The 15,136-nt window shown below is 41.1% G+C and overlaps 1 protein-coding gene across 3 annotated transcripts in view; it reads left to right on the top strand.

The window, feature by feature from the left end:
• ACSL1 (acyl-CoA synthetase long chain family member 1) overlaps positions 1–15,136 on the top strand; it is a 43,887-nt gene that overhangs the window by 21,644 nt on the left and 7,107 nt on the right. For 2 of the 3 annotated variants that reach the window (XM_079989913.1, XM_079989914.1), the window contains exons 6-15: positions 1,967–2,066; positions 2,557–2,735; positions 6,006–6,038; positions 6,160–6,211; positions 6,668–6,741; positions 8,200–8,277; positions 11,694–11,828; positions 12,056–12,190; positions 13,002–13,097; positions 13,967–14,039. In XM_079989913.1, the coding sequence (XP_079846039.1) occupies positions 1,967–2,066; positions 2,557–2,735; positions 6,006–6,038; positions 6,160–6,211; positions 6,668–6,741; positions 8,200–8,277; positions 11,694–11,828; positions 12,056–12,190; positions 13,002–13,097; positions 13,967–14,039 (955 nt within the window). Of the gene's footprint in view, positions 1–1,966; positions 2,067–2,556; positions 2,736–6,005; positions 6,039–6,159; positions 6,212–6,667; positions 6,742–8,199; positions 8,278–8,329; positions 8,408–11,693; positions 11,829–12,055; positions 12,191–13,001; positions 13,098–13,966; positions 14,040–15,136 lie in introns of all 3 variants that reach the window. The other variant, XM_079989915.1, reaches the window with a different exon arrangement.

Raw genomic sequence — 15,136 nt, 5'->3', positions numbered from 1 at the left:
GTTTCTGATGTGTGTAAAAGAAAACAAAAAACTTGTACAAAGAGTGTTGTAATGCAGTGCACCTATAAACTTGCACAATGTGTAAGAAGAATTCATACCAAGCCCTAATATGCAACCAAGCTCATACCAGGGTGGAACTAATTGCTCATTAGCTAACTTTCAGCAATCCTTTGTACGTACATAGCTTTATAACTGAGATGTTTTTCAGAGGGAGACTGTGCTTTCATATGCACCCTTTATGGAAATTTGAATTGTGAACTGCAGACAATGCAAGCCTCTAAGACTTGATACTAAGAGACCACAAAACTGAGTCATAACAACTGTGGTAGCTAAGATACCGAACGTTTCTTCCAGTTCAATACTAGTTCAGGGAGTTTGTTTCCTGCATTGTTTTTGTTGGCATTTGTTTTTTCCAACATTATCTCTTAATCTAATGTGCTACTCTTTAGGGAAGGTGTTCCATTGAACTGATTGATCCAGTAATACAATACAGCACATTATAGAGAAATAGGTGTGGAAAATATCTGGGACTTTGGTTAAGAAAGCATTAGCTAATGGCTTAGCTTTAACCATCCGTTAGCTTGCTTACTATAGTATTACTTGCTTAAATCAGCTTTATCCTTTAGGTTCACGGCAACATATAATGATGGAAGTGCCCTCCTATGGCACTTCCTGATGCACATTGCATTACAATACTCTTTCTACAAGTGATTGCTTTTTACATTCATAAGAAATTGTAATGTGTTCTTGTAAATGCTTGTATTGAACAAATTCATGTGGCAGGGAACTGGGTTTGATAGCAACACCTGTATACAAGATAGAAGTAGATACGACTGTTGTGGAGCAATAGCCCTTCTTTAACCACTCCATGCCCTTGCAGCTGCCAAATGTATGATGTGATCTCACCACACTTTTCCAGTACTGTATTACAAAGAAGAGGAGAGGGAAACTCTTTATATCATTTTCAGCAGCAGACCTATGTTTACTATGTCCAGTTCCTCCCACAGGGGCAATGTGAAGTAACCCTGAGAAAAAAGATGTAGAAGTACAGTGGTACCTCGGGTTACAAATGCTTCGGGTTACATGTTTTCAGGTTGCGGACCACGGGAAACCCAGAAGTACCGGAAAGGGTTACTTCTGGGTTTCACCGCTCGCGCATGCACAGAAGCGCTAAATCACGTCACATGCGTGTGCAGATGCAGCGCTGCAGGTTACGAATGTGGTGGGTTGCGGACATGCCTCCATCACAGATTATGTCATTGTAATATATCATTGGAGTTGGACGTACATATTCGTGTTGAAATAGTTTGTAAGTCTGGAGTACTGAAAAAAAGAACATTACAGTGGAACCTTGGGTTGCGGACATAATCTGTGATGGAGGCATGTCCGCAACCCAAGGTTCCACTGTAATGTTCTTTTTTTCAGTACTCCAGACTTACAAACTATTTCAACACGAATATGTACGTCCAACTCCAATGATATATTAACAGACTGTTCCAGGACTGTTTGTGTGTGTCAGGGGGTAATAGTTCTTCCTTATCTTGGTGTCTGTTCAGACTCTCAGCTTGTGACTGAACTGGTTACTATGCACATGCAGAATGCAACAAACTGCATCAGCAAAAGCTGGCTTGTAACTTATCATAACAACAAATCTGTGCCAAACACTCGCATGCATGGGCTGGCTAAACAGCACCGATCACAAGCTGGAAATAGCTGCGTGAATGGCATCTTAGCTTCCATGACAGTATTCATAAAGGAAACTGGAATTGCAAAAGCATTGACTTTTCTCCTTACTGCTGCATACTTCAGTTGATGGCAGCAGCTTGCTTTGCAAACAAACAAGGCTGACACTGGCATACTTGAGTCACTGTTTGAATGCTAGTGTGAAAATACCTAAACTAGGCCAGCTGGCTGTAGCATCTGCGCTTGGCAAATAAGCACTACATTAACTCTGCTTCTCTTGCAGTGGGTTATCATTGAACAAGGATGCTACTCTTACTCTATGGTGGCTGTACCCCTCTACGACACCCTTGGAAATGAAGCTATTACTTACATTGTCAATAAAGGTATATTCTGCATTCCTCAACAAATGAATACACTTGTCTGTAATACAATCACTATTAAAAAGTCTACCCACCATAACCTAAACATCACAGAATGCAACTAACTTTGCAGCTGTAGAGTTCTTTGCAGAATTGTTTTTGAAAGCTGCTACAGCAACAGAATAGCAGTAGGTAAGATGAAGTAGCCTTTAATGGCTGAGTAGACACAGGGACTTGCTGACTATAGGAAGTGAATCCATCGATTCCGACAGTCTGTTTTGGGGTATAATGGCTTTGGAGAAGGAGCAGCCTGAAGAGCGTTCTTGGAATGGCCTACATACAATGAGATCCCTACAGCAAAATGAAAGCGCCAAACTTAAGTGTACAATATGCAATTTACTCCTAACCTTGGTGACACAGTCTTTTGTGCAGAAGTAGACTAGACAGGGTGAGGGTAAGCTGATTATAATTATTCAAATTTTAATAACTTTGCCCCCTTTCTTCCCAATTTTAGCTGACTTAGCATTGGTTTTTTGTGATAAGCCTGAAAAGGCGAAGCTTCTGCTGGATAACATCGAGAAAGGAGAAATATCTGTCCTCAAGACAATTGTGATTATGGATCCCTTTGAGAGTGATCTTGCCACTTGTGGAAAGAAATGTGGAGTGGATGTAATCAGCATGAAAGAATTTGAGGTGAGCAAAGTAGTTTATGGGACAGCCACAAGTTTTGATGATACATCAAAATCAAGGGAAGAAAGAAGCAAAGTTTAGCAAGTTACAAAATGCTGATCTTTGACCAACAGGGTAAAGAATAAAGGTTGGACTTGCGTTGTGTAAAAGCTTGGATTTCCTGGCCAGTTTACAAATTAGTATTTCACAACATGGCACTAAACATTTGCTAAGATTAAAGATACACAACCTAATATAACTGGTTCAAAGGTTGTGTCAATTCGGGGGGGGGGGAATCACACTTGGAAAATGTTAACGAGAACCTGTAGTCCTGATTTATAAGGTGTCACTGCAAAAAAGATCAGAGGTCTTGTGTGCAAATCCATACTCCAAATGTACTTTGTGCTTCTGTAATGTAAGCTTTCAAGTCTGACTTTTGAGGAGCCTGAACATTTAATTGCATGGCATGAAAAAAGATCCAGCTTCCGAGTGTCTAGCACTGATGCCTATGTGCTCCCAGTTAGGATTAGGCAAGTCAATTGAGACTATCACAAGACGAACCTCACTGGATCAGCCCAAAGGCCCATATAGACCAGCTTTTCTGTTCTCACAATAGCCAGACAAATGCCCGTGGGAATCCTGCAAGCAGAATTTGAGCACAACAGCACTTGCCCCACCTGTGATGCCCAGGAACTGGTATTCAAAAGTATACGGCTCTGACAGGAGTGGTAGAACGTAGCCATCATGGTTAGCAACCATTGATGACCTTATCCATGAATTTATGTAAAGCCATCCAGGTTGGGACGTCATGGCCTCCTATGCAGGCAAACTGGAGTTTAACTATTTGCTGTGTGAAGTACTTTCTTTTGTGTGTCCTAAATCTCCCAACATTCCACTTCCTTAATGTACTTGAGTTCTTGTTTTACAAGGGCAAAATCCTCCTTTGGGTGACTGGCTTTCTACTGAAGCATCTGCAATATTATTTTGTGTTGAGGCTTAGGGATGTCCATTTCTGCCTGAACTTTAACCTACCTATTCAGAATCCTATTGCCAATAGACAGTTATACATGTTTTGGTTACCAAAGTGTTTAAAAAGTGCTTGCACTTGCAGAAGAATTCCTGAATTTGCCAACAACATGTCCAAAGACTGGGTTGAACTCCCTCTTAAGGAACAGATACACAGTCTTGGGATGCTTCTGAATCCAGCTTTGTCACTAGGGGCCTTGGCCACAGTTGTTCTGGACTGGGATACCTTGGCTACTGTTAAACTAGGCATTGGTAACTTCAAGACTGGATTACTGCAGCAAACTCCATGTGCTGTAGTTGATCCAGAAACTTCAGTTAATGCAGAACGTTGCAGCACAGCTGCTGACAAGAATGAAAGCTTGTCAGTATGTTACACCCGTGCTCAAAGATATGTGCAAATTCAAGGTGTTAGTAAATAAAACCTTCAATAGCCTGGAATGAGATTATTCAAAGGGTCAACTTGCCCCATATGTCCCCACTTGATCACTTTGATACGTGGAACTTGCATTTTTGCAGAAGCCATATAATGTTCATTTCACATTTATGAGGAAGTCCGCCTTTTACTGTGGCAGTACCCATGCTGCAAAACTTCCTGCCTGGTAACATCAGGCAAGATGTCTACTGTATTGTTTTAAGTGCCTTCTCAAAACTTTTATTTCTTTATGCCTTTTCAAATACATATTTGCATTAGGTATACTTGTTTTCAATTTCTGTTGATCTGTAGTTTTCTATGAGGGACGCAGGTGGCGCTGTGGGTTAAAGCCTCAGCGCCTAGGGCTTGCCGATCGAAAGGTCGGTGGTTCGAATCCCTGCGGCGGGGTGCGCTCCCGCTGCTCGGTCCCAGCGCCTGCCAACCTAGCAGTTCGAAAGCACCTCCGGGTGCAAGTAGATAAATAGGGACCGCTTACCAGCGGGAAGGTAAACGGCGTTTCCGTGTGCGGCTCTGGCTCGCCAGAGCAGCGATGTCACGCTGGCCACGTGACCCGGAAGTGTCTCCGGACAGCGCTGGCCCCTGGCCTCTTAAGTGAGATGGGCGCACAACCCCAGAGTCTGTCAAGACTGGCCCGTACGGGCAGGGGTACCTTTACCTTTACCTTTACCTAGTTTTCTATGCATAAAATATTTAGCTGGCTTAGTGTTTGTTATTGTTGTTATTGTAGCTGTTGTTATTAAATTGTCTATAGATTTTGTTAAATAAATAATTTGGAGTTCAACACTGCTAAAGTAGTATCACTGAAGCGTTTTCCTGGGGAAAAGATGGCTTTGTTTTTAATCTGCTTGTTTATTCTTCATGGGAACCTGTTCAGACTAGGGTGGAATCTACACACATAGAAAAACAGTTCTGAAAATGCTTTTTTAAAAATCATTTTTTAAAATACACTGAATTCCATAACGATCGCCATCTAGTGTCACATTGTGTATTGCACTTAAAACACACTTAAAACGTTTTATTTGCAGCTGTATAGCTGAGTCCTAGCTCTTGCCTCCAGACTATCACCAGGTTTATTTGTTTCATTATTGGTAGAAATTCACTCATCATAGCCATACCACATGCATCTCTTTCGTTTCTGCTCCCCAGCCCAATGGCAACATTCAGAAAACTAAAGAGGCCAAAGGCAGCACTGTTAAACTTAATATTAAACCAGTTTAATAATTTCTGGCTTGTGTCCTGAGGTGAAGTTTAGGGTGTGGATTTCCAAATGCTTGATTACCATCATGAGCCTTTCTTCATTCAGGGAAGGAGCTTTCCTTTATTTATTTAGTTTTAAGTGACAAATTTGAAAACCACAACAAGCAGTGTTTCTAAGTTACCTCATGCATATACCAAGAGGGAATTTACTACTAGTTGTATGTTGTGCCAGTTCAGATCTGTCCTGAATCAACTGCACGCAATCAAACATAATTTACTGTGCTCCCACTGGAGGTGCTCCAATTCTAGTTCACCGAGGGAGGGGAAAGGTCAGAACCTGCGGGCATTTGATGAGTACAGAGCATAAGCCTTGCCAGCTTTACGAAACTTAATTGAGTTTAAAACCTGTCCAAGTGTATAGCCTATAAATGAGGAAAGCTGTCATTGTTTTAAGTGCTAGGTGAATAGTTGTGCTTTCCCTTCCAAATAGTTGAGCCTTGGTTAGAAACCTATGAATGAAAAGTAGTTTTCGCTGCTGCTCCTGAGAGAGCTTAAAGTAAGAGCTATGGAAATCCCAACCATCATTAGCTTCCTAACTTGCCATCTCTTTCTCTCTCTCCTTCCTGTCTTCCTTAAAGGCACTGGGAAGAGTCCACAAACACAAAGCTGTAGTAAGTATCATGCAGATTCTAATATAAAACTCTAGTTTACATTTTTTTAACCTTTCAAACTGTGTATGTGATCAGTTGTTAAAGACAGACTGCTAGTCTAATCTCTTACTCTTCTTCTTAGCTTCCAAAACCAGAAGATCTAGCCATAATCTGTTTCACCAGTGGAACTACAGGTACACCTTAGAAGTATTGTAATGGGGAGACAACATTCGTCAGTTGGGGAAGTGAGATTAGAATTTTGAGATACTTGGATTGCAGTCTAACATAGAAAACTGTTTTAATGCTATAAAAGCAGATTCTTTACTAAACTGCTATGAGCCCTAGTTTTTGATGGGGCACAGAGACTTGTATGTCTAGGCTGCTGAGAAAGACAAAGGTTTTGGAGGTCTAGGCTGCTGAGAAAGACAAAGGTTTTGGAGGTAGGGGAAATTATCCAGCCTTGCCCATGTCTTAGATTTCTCTTCACATTTGGTAGGACATTTAAGGAAATAAAATGGATTATGTGTATTCATTGTACAACCTGTCATTCTTAAGCTCTTGCATATGTATACTGTACAAGCATTTTCAGCAGCTTAGTTAGAAACCGGATGTATTTACTATTACATATATTAACACCTTTTTTCCTCTAGGAAACCCCAAGGGAGCAATGATTACTCACCAAAATATAGTGAGCAATATGTCGGCATTTGTGAAAGCTACAGAGGTAAAGTGTGATGGTTGAGTTTTTAAAAGCTTAGCGTGTACCTCACTTGGAATGGAAGCAGCTAAACCTTCCACAATGTACTATCCCTTGAGCTTCTGAAACATGTTATAACCAAATTGTTGGAGATAGACAACTGCATTGCACAATTAAAACTTTGTTAGCATTCTTTTTTAAAACAACAGCAACAACAACAACACAAAGCTGCCCAATGATTATTTAATACTTGGACACTGTGGCAGTCTCCCCCAGCCTGGCACTTTCCAGATGTTTTCGATTCCTACTTGCATGGCTGGTTGGCAGGTATTATGGGAGTTGTAGTCAAACAACACCTGGAGGGGTAGTAGATGGGAAAGGCTGCTTTGTGAATTAATCTTAATTATAGTTGGGTTTAGAATGCACCCTGTCTTGAAGGTTCACTGAAATTAATTGTAAGGGGAACCAGAACATAGGTGTGTCTGCTAAATTTCTTAATACTTCAGATTGCCTTATGGCACTAAGTGCTGTAGTGCTCAGCACAGTGTTGTAAGAATTACTGCAATAATATAAGGTGGGCCGGTGCTCCCACATGAGTAGTGCTCTGAGTGGCTTTCCTAAGGCCACTGACATTTGATGGTTGAGATGGTATTTGGGCCAGATGCTATCTGACATGAAGCTTATCTCTATAACGAATGTTCCACCAGTTTTTCCCACATATTTTAATTCTAGCTAACGTAACCTAGTGTTAACTCTATAGCCAAGTGTATTATTGCTTCCCTACTTGCCTGATTCGAAGAGCTCTCACATAAAGCACATTATCAAAAGATATCTGGATTTTTTAAAAAAATAACAAGTAGATCAGTCGGTTTAAGAAGGAAGATACAATCGAGGGATGATTGGATGAGGCACCCAGCTCTTTATATCTGATGTTCCTATCTAACTTTTCATATGATAGAACTTCTCACTTATCCAGTTTTTCTTGTGACCTTGAGGCAAGAAAAAACTTTTCTAATATGTTTGTTATCAATAACCCAGGATTAGACGCGAGAACCTTGTTAGCTGTGAAAGCCACACTGGAAATGATTGACACAACTTTCAAACCACACTTTGCAGCTGATAGGGCAATGTGGTATAGAAAATAGTCTCCAGATTAACTTGATCAGCTAACTTGGGTTTTTAATTTGTAGCTTGCATTCTTCCCAGTTGCTTTGGTGGACAGGTGTACTGGTTCTGTTTTAACTGACATGGAATAACAGGCGGGAATAAGTTGGTGACTTGGAACTTCTCAACATCAGCAACTTTTAAAAAATACTGTAATCAAAAGACCAAACTTTGTTTCAACTCTTTTTAAAAATTCAAGGTTAACCATTAAAAAGATGGACTTTGGGATAAATATGTGTTCGGGTATCTATTCTTGCACTAAACAAATTTAACTCTTACATTTTTCTCTTTCTTTCCTTCTATTGGTGCTTCCACTGACAGAAAGCAGTTTTTCCTTCTACAGAAGATATTTTAATATCCTTCTTGCCTCTGGCCCACATGTTTGAGAGAGTTGTGGAGGTAGGAACCTGTATTTTCTATGTAACAATTAAGTAGTGTCCTCTTTTTGCAGAGTGGCTATATAATGAGTGCCAGAGACACACACATTTCCTATTTGCCTCTTGCACATGCATTTGAAAGAATTATGCAGGTAAGACTCTTGCTTTGTGGGGAAGCAATTTTTTGTCAGCCTGTCAACAAGTAAGTAAGCCTCTGTAGACCAAATGGGACTTTTAAAAATGTTTGAACTCTGAAAATTAGTGTAAATTTGCTTCCCTTCCCTGATCTGATCAAGATTTCTGCTGCACTTCTAGTCTTAATAGTACAGCACAAATAGCTAACACAAGTTGCTAAGAAAGTTTTCTAGATAGCCAAGGTCCTTCTAACAAACCAAAGTTGGATGCCATTAAAAATAGATGTCTGTAGCAGGCATGTTTCTGCTTCAGTTTTAGCTTGAATAATCTTGTTCACTAATTGTCCTGTGCATATAAAAACTACACTTTCTGAATCAACTCCTTTATATATATATATAATAATTTTATTAAGTTTTCCATTTTAACAATCCAATCATACCACATTAATTATTCCAAATTATAACAATACATATAATAAAGTCCAAATATTTTGCCAAATTAAAATTTTTTGTTGGGGGTTCCCATTCTTCGAGTTCAGTAGGGTCCAATCATCTCATATTTCTGCTGCTTTTAGTGTTCACCAGTCCCATCTTTCAATCTTCTTGTTATCCTTTTTCTTCTTAATAGCCTCTGAGTTGTTTCCACAGGCGAGTTAAAGTAAGCAATATTATGCTTCTGTGTGAACTTTGTATGGCTCTCCCTTTTTTTAAAGCTGGTAAGTCTTTTGTTTGCAATAAATCCTCACAAGCTGTTATTTATGCCAAATCCATCCAAAAGTCCTCCTCGGGTGGCAAACGCCATCTTTCTCAGTTCTGATGAAATAGAATCTAGGCGTTTGCTCATTAATTTTCCCAGACAACTTGCACCATAAATTAGCCTTTCCAGGGAAGACTTGCCAAGTCGATCTTAGAATGCAAACATGATGACAAAGTAATGGCTCCCTCCCCCTATGGCTATCAATCTCTGCAGCATAGCCTGTCTCATAATGGCAGATCCCGATTAAAAACTGCGTCACAGGAGAGCCTTTTATTTTCTTTCCAGATATTTCAAAAAACAAAGGCTTTAGTTGATATTTTTATTTCCACACAGTTTATTTTCCCATCTCACTTGCTATAGGTTGTATTGATGTTCTTCTAGGAGGGGGGTTGTTAGGCAGTATTGTAATAAAAAAAGAAAAAGTTTTATCCCCCCCCCTTTCCGTTCCATTTCCAATCCAATCCATCACTCTTAACTTCTCAGTGGCAGGCTTAATTAGCAGCTAATGGACCCTTTTCTTCGCTCGAAGCATGTGCAATAATTCCTATATTCAATTTTTCATCTTAAGAAATGCAACTTGGGTCGCTCTCGGAGACAGCGTCCGGGAGATCCGAGCTCGCTCGAGGGCTTTCCATCCAGTGCCCTCACCCCCTCCTTCTTTCGAACTCGGGGGTGATTTATGGGCAACTGCGGATGAGGCTGCATCTTCCCTTCCACCGGGAAGAAATACGGGAGGCTGATTTACTCCCATCTCAGCCCCTTATTTACCTCGTGTGAGCTGGAGAGATGGTATCGTCGGCCATCTTCCAAGGCGCCCCTAGCGGAGCCCCCCCGAATGAACTTCTTGCCTATGTTGACCCTTCTAGTAGAGTCTTTCAGTGCCATAGCACTCTTCCCCTGCCCTAGCCGTACACCATTCTTTTTACAGTTGATTGTGCTGATTCCAGCCGGTGTGTAAAGAATGCGCTGAGCCATTCAAATAAGCTCCAAAGTAGAGGTTTTGATAGTTTTCTGGTTTCCTCCTTGCTCTAATGTAGATAGCCATACACATACTCAAACCCCTAGTGCAAGCTGCATGGGCACATATAGACACAAGTTTCACTAAAAGCATAAATACTTTATAAAAAGTTCATGCTAAGTGTGTAATATTTTGAAGCAGACTGAAAGACTGGCACCAGAAATAGTGGCTGAACATTTGCTGCTTGTTTCCTGATGCCAAACCTGTTTTTTTGTTAAGCATGAAATGATCTATTTTTAAGAGCCAGTGGAAGAATGTTCTGACTGGCAGTAAGGCATTGTAAATAGAACACACTTTCCTAGGTAAGCATTTAGTTCAAAACACTAATAATCGGGACTTGATCTCATTTTGCTCCTCTCCTTTCTCTCAATTCTGGTAAGTGTAGCATAGCACACTAGTGTGTCTTCAGCCTTTGTAGCTAGCTAGCTAACTTGTTCCTCTTTATATCCAATACAGAAAAGGCAAGCCAGGACTTTTGGCTTAACCAAAGTACAGTGGTAGCTCTGGATGCGAACGGGATCCGTTCCAGAGCCCCGTTCACATCCTGTATAGAACGTAACACACGACTGCGCATCTGCAGGTCGTGTTTCGCCGCTTCCGTGCATGTGCTGACGCCATTTGGAGCATCTGTGCATGCGTGAGCGGCGAAACCCGGACGTAATGCGTTCCATTACTTCCGGGTCACCACGGAGCGTGACCTGAAAATGCTCAACCTGAAGCATATTTAACCTGAGGTATGACTGTAACTTCTTGTCTCTACTCAGAGTTCCCAAGTGTTAGAGAACCCAGGACCCACCTTTAACCCAAACATGCATTTGGAGACCCATCTCTTAACCTTTGACCATATATTTGCATGGTGGTAGTGCTCCTGTTGCAAGCCACCTTGGATCCAGCCACAACCCACTGGTGGGTCGTGGGGAGGGGGAGTTTGAGAAGCACCGCACTGTTCTGTGTATTTTAAGTGAGATTGTCTCATCCTCTGTCTCTAATGCTTTCTGAATGCCATTCCAAAAGTTGAAACATACAGCTCTATTGTAGACCAGTGAAAAAACGTTGGTGTGCCTGCTGATCTCTTTAGCCATATGTCTCCAGGCTAATTCGCCAAGCAAGATGTGTAATTCCTATAGCATTTACCCAGCAAGAAATTCAGCGAACTTGCTGACTAAGGATGAGATTTACCAATCTTGGTGCTAGATTGTGAGGCAGGAAACAGTATGAACCAGACTAGTCAAACATTTGCATGCTCATCGGCATTGGGGTGCAGAACATATTGAGGACCGTAACATTTGTTTTAGTTGGGTGTGTGAGGCAAAAATGATAGAAATAAGTTTCTTAGACAACACTGTTTTTCTTGGTAAAGATACTTGGTCAGAGTCTAGCTATGGCTAAGCAGTTAAACTTGTGATATGCCAAAAGAGTGTAAAGAATGCTTTAAACTACACTTAGAAAATATGCAGAATGTCCCTAATTTTTAACTTGGGCAGCCAGGTGGGTTTGGTTTTAATAATCTATATGGTGTCATTCAACAGTGCGTGATTCTCTGTCATGGAGCTCGGATAGGATTTTTCCAGGGAGACATCAGGCTACTTATGGATGACTTAAAAACTTTGCAGCCTACAGTGTTTCCAGTTGTGCCAAGACTGCTGAACAGAATGTTTGATAAAGTAAGTCCACGAGCAATCAAATCCAGTCCGTGCTTTCCTTCTCACTCCCCTTACAAGTTCAGAAGAGCACACTTTGCAGCTTGGTGAACCTGCCTGTAGCCATCAGCACAGACATCGTAAGCAAAGTTGCCTCTAGGATTTGCTCGGTGAACCTGTATCAATAAGCCAGTAAATGACCCGTGCATTTTTTTGCTGCAAACACAATAAAAAATGGTCTCTCTTCTCAGATCTTTGGCCAAGCAAATACTTCATTTAAGCGGTGGATATTGGATTTTGCTTCCAAGAGGAAAGAAGCGGAACTTAGAAGTGGCATAATTAGAAATAACAGCCTGTGGGATAAAATGATTTTCCGTAAAATACAGGTAACTATACCCCTGCATTTTTAAAAATGAAAATAGTTGTGCTCACTGGAGGGGGCAGAAGCAATTGGGTTACAAGTACACCCTGCATGGCAGAAACATCCACTTTCAAGAGGATGGCTTCAAACAATCCCAATAAAGAGCCTTCCTCTTTTCCTGGCATAGAATTGCCAAATGGGGCCCACTTACACATTAATTTATTATGCAGTCATCCTGCCCTCAGCTCCTTTGGAAGGAAGGGCAGGATATACTTTTAATAAATGAATTAAATAAATGAAAATTGCCTTCTACTGTACATGCTTGGTTTTAGAATGGCCACTGATCTTCATTGCTGTGTCATGGAACAATTCCAAATGGTGAATTAACAAGGCAGCCAGTGGTACAGTGAATAGTGTTCTAAGGAATAATCTCTTTATTCACTTAACTCACATGTACATACAGTGGTACCTCAGGTTAAGCACTTAATTCGTTCCAGAGGTCCATACTTAAACTGAAACAGTTCTTAACCTGAAGCACCACTTTAGCTAACAGGGCCTCCTGTTGCTGCCGCGCCGCTGGAGCACGATTTCTGTTCTCATCCTGAAGCAAAGTTCTTAACCTGAAGCACTATTTCTGGGTTAGCGGAGTCTGTAACCTGGAGCTTATGTAACCTGAAGCGTATGTAACCCTAGGTACCACTGTAGAAACTAGTCAATGGGATTTGCACATTTGAGTCACATTGAGATGTATATCCAAATGCCACTCACCATAGCTTTTTCCTGGATGCTACTGTTGGAATGAAAATAATTGTGGACACTCCCCCCTCCCTTTTCAGGCAAATCTGGGAGGAAAAGTCAGGCTAATGATAACAGGAGCAGCTCCTGTTTCTGCCAATGTACTGACCTTCCTACGAGCAGCTCTTGGTTGTCAGGTGAGTTTGGACTGTGACTGAACTGTAAATCTGCTCTACTTGTTATTTTGTAAAGTTTCTTTAAAGCATTTTTTTATGTCAAGAATATAAATGCCATACTTTCCTCATAGTGTTAAAGTATAACCAAAAAGAGTAGAATCTGAGTAGGAGAGAAGCTGATGTGCAGGTTGTCTTACTCTAAGGATGTATTTGGGGGGTGGGATCACTTCTAGTAACATGTCATTAGATGCCTCACTACCAAAAACTAGCTCTCTTTTTGATAGCACGGTATTTCCATGAAGTGGACAGTAGTCCACGAAAACTTACGCCATAATAAATTGGTTTGTCGCAAGGTGACACAAGGCCACTTGTTGATTTTGCTGCAACAGACTTACATGCCTATCCTTCTGAAAGCATTATGCCCATGAGTGGAAATCTCCCATTCCCAATGCACACTTAAAAGAGAGAGACGTGCTTCCACAATTCAGTGTGTTTGGCCTTTAGGTATAATGTTAGGCCAGGGGCTGGATGCTAGTGTTTATTATTAAAACTGCAAGAATGGATTTCAGAAAATGCTCCAAATTGAAAGCAGATGGGATTTTGTTCAAATGTTCTAACAAAAGCTATGAGACTTGTGATCACTCACTAAAGACAATTCTGTAGGAATGATTGTATATGTTGGAATTCTTACTGAAAATATTGGTAGTGCAGGAGGGTAGAGAGACCAGGGATGGCTTAGCAAAAATGAATCCTACATTCGTACAGGGTTTTTGTAAAAGCTTAGCCTGCATATTGCCTACAGTTCTGTTGTTGTTTTTTTTGTGTTAAAGGAACAACAGGAGAGGGGCTATAAAAGCTCCAATGGCTAATTTCTATACTCTGTTTAACAGTTTTATGAAGGCTATGGACAGACAGAATGCACAGCTGGATGTTCCCTAACAGTACCCGGTGACTGGACCGCTGGTAGGGCTTCTGTGTTCTTTCTTGAAACGTTGTTAAAAAGATGGCATGGTAACTCAAGCATGAAGTGAGCCTTCCAAAGAAGTTTATGGATTGTTAGTGCAAGGAAAGAAAAATTGTATTGCTTCCAGTAGTGGTCCACATACCTGGTGTTCTGGAAATAAAGGGAGTCTTGCTGTTCTGCTCTGTGCAATCCCACAGAGGGTGGAGCTTTTCAATTTGCATTTCATTTCCATATTAGACTGGAATTGATAGTATAATCCATATATCTGGTGGAGATTGGCTGTGGAAGTTCATGATAGCAGAACCAGCCATCTTCATATTACACCGTTCCTTGCTTGACTACATTGGCTGGCAATTAGTTTCCAGGCCCAGTTCAAAGTATTGTTTTTGACCTATAAAGCCTTAAATGGCTCAGGACCACAATACCTCAAGGACCACATCTCTCCATATGAACCTAACCCAGGCTTCAACCTCGGCCCTCCAGATGTTTTTTGCCTACAACTCCCATGATCCCTAGCTAGCAGGACTGATGGGAATTGTAGTCTCAAAACATCTGGAGGGCCAAGGCTGAGGAAGCCTGACCTACCCAGACCCTGAGATCATCCTCTGAGGTCCTTCTTCGTATGCGGCCTCCTTGAGAGGTCCTGAGGATAGCAGTGCGAGAAAAGGCCTTTTCTGCAGTGACTCCGTTAGTGGAATGCTCTCCCCAAGGAGGTTCGGCTGGTGCCTTCATGATACACTTTTAGGCCCCAGACCTTTGGCTGATTAACATCCTATTCCTTTTTAAATGTGCTTGTGGGAAGGGGAGGGGTTTTATTTATTTGTTGTTTTTGTCCTTGTTTTCCAATGTATTTTGTGTTTTTTAAATCTTATATATTTATGTTGTTAACCACTCTGAGATCTATGGATGAAGTGCAGTATGCTAATTTAATAAACAAAATAAAAATAAAATTTGCGCACTAAGTACCAGCTTGCCTGGCTGCACTTGGACTCAAGTTGGGTTCCCACTGGTTATTTTGATAAGACCAGACGAACACAGTAGCTAATCACAGATCTAGCTACTTTAATGAAAGTAAGCCTTGGATGCAAATGCATAC

Source organism: Podarcis cretensis, assembly GCF_951804945.1.
Source record: "Podarcis cretensis genome assembly, chromosome: 9".
Classification (NCBI taxonomy): Eukaryota; Metazoa; Chordata; class Lepidosauria; order Squamata; family Lacertidae; genus Podarcis; species Podarcis cretensis.
The sequence above is the reverse complement of the archived record's forward strand: the minus strand, read 5'-3'. Positions and strand labels throughout refer to the sequence as shown.